Source organism: Urocampus carinirostris, chromosome 1, assembly GCF_059441175.1.
Source record: "Urocampus carinirostris isolate Australia breed hairy pipefish chromosome 1, RoL_Ucar_1.0, whole genome shotgun sequence".
NCBI lineage: Eukaryota > Metazoa > Chordata > Actinopteri > Syngnathiformes > Syngnathidae > Urocampus > Urocampus carinirostris.
This window is the reverse complement of record NC_142349.1, coordinates 12,065,051-12,073,158: the sequence shown is the minus strand read 5'-3', so window position 1 is coordinate 12,073,158 and position 8,108 is coordinate 12,065,051. Positions and strand designations below refer to the sequence as shown.

Here is an 8,108-nt window from a genome sequence, read left to right as displayed (position 1 = left end):
CGAAATAAGTTTGGGATTTGAACAATTATAGTTGTTCTTCAAAGGAATGTTGTGTATTATTTACAAGGTTCCTACGGCTTAGGGCAAGTTTTAAGACTTTTTAAGACCTTTTTTTAAATGCCTTTTGTAATCAAATTTAAGACCAAGTTGACCAAAAAAACAATCACAATTGAAAGAAAACAAAATCGCCACAAATGTGTCTTGCACAAAATACATTGTGCCTCATGCACATGACTGAGCATTTAGCCATGATGAAAAATGTTTGTCGGACAGTCACTTCTCGTTAAATTTACACTTGGTCCAAAGTAAACATCTGTCCCAAGTTGCTGTGTGTATTGTGGGTAGAGCTAAGACATACGTCTGCTCTGATAGGCCCGACTGAAATCACATCACCGTTTTAATAGTTCTGTTATTGTGGTCCCCTCGATGTGGCCACGAAAGTAATTTGGTGAATGAATCATAAATGTTACTAAATATTTTTAGTTCAAACACATATCTTATGTGTTCACATTTTTAAGACTATCGAAAACCGTATTTTTAACATTAATTTTAGAATAATGAACATAATGCCTTTTAAGACTTGTCAAGAATCCGCGGGAACCCTGTATTTATCTCCTTGTAGTGGTAAAAAACTTTCCTTAAAGAAAAATCATTCGTTTATGTACTTTTTTCCGTGCAATTCTTTGAAATCAGGCGTGTCAAACATGCAGCCCCCGGGTATGGCCTGCTACAAATTTCTGAGTATATTAAAAAAAAAAAAAAAAACAAACCTAATTTCTGATAGTGTTGCCAGGCTTGGCATTGCCTGGAATGGTACTCGGGCAAGATTGTTGGGGCTGTGGTTTGTGGGGCGGCATTATCTCAGGAGGTAAAGCGCTCGTCTTGGGATCAAGAGATCGCAGGTTTGATTCCTGGCTCTTCCGTGTTATATATATCGAAGTGTCCTTGGGCAAGACACTGAATCCCTAATGCCCCCAATAAGCATGGCTGCATGGCCGCTATTAATGGGTAAGTGTGAAGCACATTGTAAAGTGCTTTGGGAGGTCTTTATTGACTTGAAAAACGCTATACTGTATAAATGCAGACCATTTACCATTTTGAAAAAGCGCCAGGGAGCCACTAGAGAGTGCCAAAGAGCCACATGGCTGCGTGCAGCTATAGAGCTGCTTGTCCACGAATTCAGATGTTTAGTGATTTTGTTGGTATTTATTAGGGTTTGCCTTGACACCAAACCTAGCTAAAAACACTACCAAAGGCCTAAACTACATTTGTGTATATTTTCACGAAAATCAGTTCAGCTGTTACAGAGCGTTAAGCCACATAAGAACACACACAAACACGCAAGGCGGGATCTGTAAGTTTATATATGGAAACCAAATGCTTTCTTTGATTGCTAGGCTGCAGTGTTGTTTGTCTAGAATGGTGAGTTGGTAAAGGTGTAAACTGCATTCAATGATTTGTTACAATAAACCAGTTAAAACATTCAATATCTAACAAAAATATCTACTGAAGAACACTGCTTAAAATTTGGAGATGACATTCTTTTACGGATCCGGCCCGCTTCAGAACAGAATGTCTGGATACTGAGTTTGACATCTGTTTTAAATACTCAAAAATCTTTTTATTTTACATCAAATGAGCCTCTCCTATAGGGTTCTGGCCTTAAAACCTAAAAAAAAGCTGTGTTAAAAACACAAGTAAAATGTTGTTTTGGCCATTTTAAATCTCCTTAAGTTTGTATTCTTCCTGGTTCATTTTAGCACTCATTTTCAGTTATACTACATCGTTCAGCGACGTCTCGTGGTCTAATACACACTGTCCCTTTAGGAAGAGAATTTGTTTTTCACCAGGAAACTAATAAAATAGCTTTTGAAAGTCTGCCTTTTAAAATCACAAAAAAATGTTCAGAAATAATGGAAAAAAAACACTGGAAAACAACTTCAAGTTTAATATGACATTTTTTCTATATCTTTCCAGACACAAATGAGAGGGTTCAACTTTTTGAGGGTGCAGGCTGTTATTGTTTTTTTTTTTGTGTGTGAAAATGTAGGACTTTTATTCCTAAATCTGAAATCCGTTTGAAATGCTGGACCACAATGCACGTCAGCTAATTCTATCACCCGTAAGCGATAGGAAGAAAGTCATTCCTTTTAAAGATGAGCTATAAGCATACTTTGCGGCTTTCTCAGTTTCCCTTTTCAAGTCCGTATAATGCAGCACACGGTGGAAAATACACTTGAATTTAGTTGAGGTTTTGTGCCAGATGCATGTCCCGAGGCGGACCAGGGTCTTGGCTCTGGTTGGCTGTGTCGGGGACCGATGACCCCTCTGCTTGTGGCCCCGTTGTTTGTGTACACTTGATAGGGGTGAGAGCTATGGCGGGCTGTGAGGCATAAAAGAAAAAAAATATGACCGTGACATGAAGATAGTTTCTTGGAGTAACATCTGGTTTAAGCTCCGACTAATACAAACACAGCATTCCTATTAATATCAATATCCGCTTGTTCTTATTCATCCCAATCAGACAGCTATGATGTCACCTAGCGCAGTGGTCAGCAACCTTTTCTGTGTCAAATATCATTAATATTCATTGTTAATAATTATATTCATAAGCTTAAATCCACTGTATCGTCACTAGACTACTTGAAATCTAGATGACATTGGAAAAAGCAGATTTGATCTCACTATTTTTACTCACAATACCAATTTCTCTTGCCTTTTTTTTTATCCCTAAGGTGCACGCGATTGGTTAATCATTGTATGTTTACGCTTGTAATGGAGCATAATGGGAATGAATTCTGCCAAACGAATATTGTAGAGTGACTCAATAATCACGTGCGCTCCGAGATGGAAAAAGCAAGACGAGGTCAAAATATCGTCGAGTTAAAACCGAAGACCATTTTCCTTTGTCATTGACCGTTGCATCCCATGTTGAGCATATGCGGTTGGCAAAAAGGTAGAATAAATGACCACAGTGAAACCTTAATAATTTTCACGCAAAAATTATCGGGGTCATTTTTCTCCTTTGGGTGCGGCCCAATACTGGTCCGCAGCCCTGGGGTTGCTGACCACAGACCTATTGTCCAAATTGCTGAAATAACAACCAATCACACCTCCCCTGTTTTCCTAAGCTGAGCCATCATTGGTTGTGACTTTTGACACCAAGAAGCAAAGTGTCACACTTCTGAAAAGGTAAAAAACGGATTTGCAGCTCCATTCATAATTCACAACCCCAATATAACTGGTGGGGAGCCACAGAACATTATTCTAAGAAAATAAGGTAGCGTTGATCAATCCAAACGGAATGAACAAATGATCCAAGCGTATGGCTGAAGATCTTTGAAATTGTACACCATTCCATTCCTTAACTGGCATGTGCCGACTCTCTGCCCCAAATTCATTGTCAAGCCTTCCAATATTTTTGAGTAAGCAGAAATAAGTATACGGAGTGACGCTGTAATATTTGACCACTTGATGTCACTGTCTTGAGTAGTACAATGGAAAATGAGTGCTACAAAGCACAAGGAAGAATACCAACTAAAGACTCAAAATGACCAAACCGCACCATTTTTTTTCTTTTTGTCGGGCCTTTTGCACTTGGGTAACCAAAGGCAGGAGGATGGCGGACAATTATGTTAGACTCCTCGATGTGAAACTAAGTCAAATACAATTTTATCAACTTAAGTGTAAAAACAAAATCATGTTTATATGATAGTCTATATGATTTTATTCTTTTTTACCACTAGGAAGTGCTAGATATTGAACAATGGCCCCAAATCTACCATCCTGGAAAAACAAACACAAAGCTAAGAATATAAAACACATCAAATTTGACTTTAATGTGAAATGTTTTATGGTGTTAAATATCATAAAGGCAGAAGGCAGGCATACGTCTCCAAATCATAACTGGCTACTTCAATACATGTCCCTGTTGTATCAGTTGGACTTAAACTGTAATTTTGTTTTCAACCAAAACGACAAGGAAACCGGAGCAGAACCCCCTACTTGAAGAAATGACGGTGCTTTTAATTATTACTATTTGATAAGTGCTATTCAAATCTGGAGCAATGGCCAATATCTTCACATTTGCATAAGTGGTCAAAATATATTTTTAGTATATACAGGTGGAAAAGGCCAAAACAAGTTTGATAATACTGTCAAGTCCAGTGGCTCTTCAGTGGCATATTAGAGGTAACAAAACATGGCAATGTCCTGGAAATCATCCCCTGTATAATCAAGTGGCACATGCTAAGCCAACAACATCAGGGCTGACATCAAATCTAGTAGATCCTAACTTGGTTCATTTCGAGAAAAGAGGTTGTACTTGATTTAAACAGACAACTTGTCAGATTCCGCCATCATTTGAATTTAAATCAAGTCACGTTTATTTGTGCAGCCCTTGATAACAAAAAGTCTCCAAGGGCTTCACAATTTAGCCAATGGTCGGCAACCTTTCCTGTACCGCAGACCGGTTTAATGTCTGACTATTATTGATCACAATATTGCTAAGAATAATTCAAAATCAACTGTGTGTACCCATTACTGGTCAAGATTTTAACTCATCATCATTTTTCTTCCCGCTACCACAGTGTGCAATTTTGTTTTGGGTACTCTTTCCCATTATGCTCCATTACATCCATCCATTATCTGCACCGCTTATCCTCAGTAGGATCGTGGGGGTGTTGGAGCCCGTACCAGCTATCTTCGGGCAGTGGGCACGGGACACCCTGAACTGGTTGCCAGTCGCAGGGCACACAGGGACAGAAAACTCACTCACACCTAGGGACAATTTGGACCAGCCAATCAACCTGACATGCATGTTTTTGGAATGTGGGCGGAAACCGGAGTGCACGGAGGAAACCCACGCAAGCACGGGGAGAACATGCAAACTTCGCACAGGAAGGTTGGTAGCTGGATTTGAACCCATAACCTCAGAACTGTGCCGCACACGCGCTAACCACTGCGCCGCTGTGCTGCCCTGCTCCATTTCATGGCCAAATTCAAGCACTTTTAATTTAAATGTTTTCCAGTACTGAGATGAAAATATTGTGTCAATTATTATTATCATTTATTTATGATCCCACTAAACGCAGACCTGTGAACACTACTGCTTTTCATTTAAAAAAAATGTTTTTGGAAGCAGGCATGCTGGCGTCATTTTTAAGCAGACTGGTTTTGTTTCCTTATGTAACACTGTCTATCAGGTCGGACTTCCAAGAAACATGGCAACAATTTCAAGCATGTACAAGCCCTTCACCCACAATTCAAGGGTTTCTTGAAAACACGTTGAAATATAAGCATTTTGAGCACCAATATGAACCCTGTATAAGGGGGAAAAAAGGCAAAACATCTTTCTGTGCAGTCGTGTACCAAACGACCCAGGGCCTGGTGGTTGCCGACCACTTATTTAGCTAATTCTTATTCAAGATGGCTTTGAATTCAAGTATCAGATGCAGAGTATGGAATTGAACCCCCACATTATTTAGCGGCTAACCCAATTTCGCTAAACACGATTGTAAGCTAGCAAAGCAGACAGAGTACCTGCAGTAACACTCACACACAACTGAACCCTCAGCGGCAAACTAGACAGACACCCCCAAAAAGCTCTATATAAATGCAGACCTTTCATTCATTCATTTAAACATACTCTAATGTCTATGATGTATTTTGTGCTATCGGCACTCGCTTTGATGTCTATGATGTCTTATCGTGACATGGAGTAACAAAGAATTGTTCGCAAATTAATGACATGGATTTATTCAATGATTTAGTTGTATGATGAAACATTGTTTGTTTGTTTGTACATGATTCAAATTGAATCGTTTCTTCCGGCGCCGTCACGAATGGCAGCCACTCCAGCAGCTCCCGTGTTATTTTTGATTGTTCTCGATTGTTTGTTCTCAGCTCAGGGATGCTGCTGGAAATGTGAATTTCCCTTCGGGGATGAACAAAGTATCTATCTATCTATCTATCAAAACGGAAATAAGCATTTTTTTTTTGTATATACAAAACGACTCGGTTCCTGTAAAGCAAACTATTTGAAGTTGTCCCACACTCATATTAAACTAGTATTCACCACAAATACACTGCCAGTCCAGAATTGATGCAGCTCCTTGCGCCAGAGCGCCACCGCCAGGCTGGTAAGTAGAGTGCAAGGCACCAAGTAGAGCAAGGCCGGCTGGCCCATCTGCATCACGGCCAATGCCACAAACGTGATCAGCAGGCCCACGCCGTACGCTACGCGTGCAGGAGACACCCCAAAAAAAAAAATCAGCGTTGAAATTGGTAAGATGTTTTCCAGTTTGTATTAGCATACCGATGGTGCAGGCCACAAAGTAGATCCTGGAGGACTGCTTTAAAATGTCAAAGCGGTGACAGTACACCACCAAAAGGCCTGCGGGAAAGGAACAAAGGATGAAGAAGAAAGGTAAGAAGAGGGTTTCCATAATATGGTAATACTTATATCTATTTTATGAAAGGGGGAGGGGCATTTACAAAGACCAAAATAACTGTTATATCAAAAACATTGCAATGTTTTATTTTTTAAATAATGGAATGCAGCTTTTTCTAGATCTACAAAAGATTCAATTATTTGTTTTCCAATTAAGCTCTGATCCCATCAACGACGTTTTACAATCGAAAAAAGACCCCCCCTTCTAAAAATGCCTATACCCCAATCACAATTATTGCCAGATTAATGCACTATAAGGCACACTGGATTATAAAGTGCAAATCTTTAATCTCTAAGGACAGATTTTGTTTTGTCCATTTTCTGAGATTTGTTTCTGGCGCCGTACGTAAAATAGTGTAATAAAGACGTGCAATAAAATGCATTTTGTGTGTCCTCTGTATCACAAGTAGTGTAGTGGCCACTGACATTTTTCGGCTGATTGATTATTGCCTCAATATATTCTGTAAGTAAACATTTTAGTTCCAATTCCATGAACCATATGTTCCAGTACACCTTCTATATGACGGGAGTGCTTTTGGTGGATGTGCCTTATAGTGCAGAAATAACAGTAAATCCATTTAAATTAACAATTTCATTCATAAAACATAATTTAACAATATAACTACCAAAATTATTTTTTGCAACAATTAACATGTTAACTACAAAGGAGCACTTAAAGACCACTCTGTGTTTCTCAAAGGCAGAGCAGTTTCAGTCTCTAGTATCATTTAAGTGTAATTATGCATTCATAAATTTATCCACCATATTTTTCAGTATATAAGGGTAATCCGACTACCTTCAAATTTCTGGCCAATTTAGGGTTTTTAGGTGTGACCTTATAGTTCCGAAAATACCGTCAAAAGAGCCTTTGTCTTACAGTCTACGAGTTGTTCCGCAGTTTGCTAGCAGGTCAATTTGATCTTCCGGCCTACTTTTGGCAAAAGCAATGCTGTCGGCTTTGTGTGCGTCCTTTACTCACCTGGCACCAGGATGTCGCCGAAGCCCAGCAGGGAGAAGGGCCTATCGCACAGTGCCAGGGGCGACGAGTTCAAGCGTGGCACCTTAAGCACCATTGGAAGCTGTGGGTAACCGCGACAGAAATCAATTAGAAAAGGAGCTTTTTGTTAGCTTGGGAACATCAGTAACATCCACTCACCTTTTCATGTGTGGCTGAGTCTGAAGGGCCTGCCGCCACCTCCACCATGATACTCTCACCGCTCTGCAGAGAAAAAAAAAAAAGGTGACCACCTGACAGTGGAGATCATGCACCGTGCAAATGTCCGTTAAGCTACCTTGGTGAAAAAAGGCGTGATGAAGACGAAAAAGACGTCATAGACAAAGAGCACCGTCAGTAGTAAAGTGCAAGCCTGTCGTAGGGGAAAAGAATGATTAAAGATACACTTAATGCTGCCATGGACGTCAGAGATCCGTTCTTCCTGAGAGCTGACGGGGAAGAGTTGATCATGTAATCCCTCGCTGTATCCCGGTTTAATGAGTGCAGATTTTCATCACGCATTGCGTTTTGCATTCTGATTTGCTCAACTGTCAACCCGCCTCTTTTCTGCCTGTCCAGCCAATAATATTTACACATACGTAAAACAACTTGACTTGCCTACCAATCTTTCTCAATTTCGAGTTTCTCTACAAAGCCACGTCC

At 39.9% G+C, this 8,108-nt stretch overlaps 1 protein-coding gene across 1 annotated transcript in view; it reads right to left on the bottom strand.

Moving 5' to 3' along the window:
* Positions 1–1,925: 1,925 nt before the first annotated feature.
* sppl2b (signal peptide peptidase like 2B) overlaps positions 1,926–8,108 on the bottom strand; it is a 21,531-nt gene continuing 15,348 nt past the window's right edge. The window contains exons 11-16 of the mRNA XM_088326808.1: positions 7,744–7,818; positions 7,608–7,670; positions 7,431–7,530; positions 6,317–6,394; positions 6,077–6,237; positions 1,926–2,383 (exon numbers count right to left, since the gene is read on the bottom strand). Of these exons, the coding sequence (XP_088182934.1) occupies positions 2,243–2,383; positions 6,077–6,237; positions 6,317–6,394; positions 7,431–7,530; positions 7,608–7,670; positions 7,744–7,818 (618 nt within the window). The 3' untranslated portion in view covers positions 1,926–2,242. The remainder of the gene's footprint in view (positions 2,384–6,076; positions 6,238–6,316; positions 6,395–7,430; positions 7,531–7,607; positions 7,671–7,743; positions 7,819–8,108) is intronic.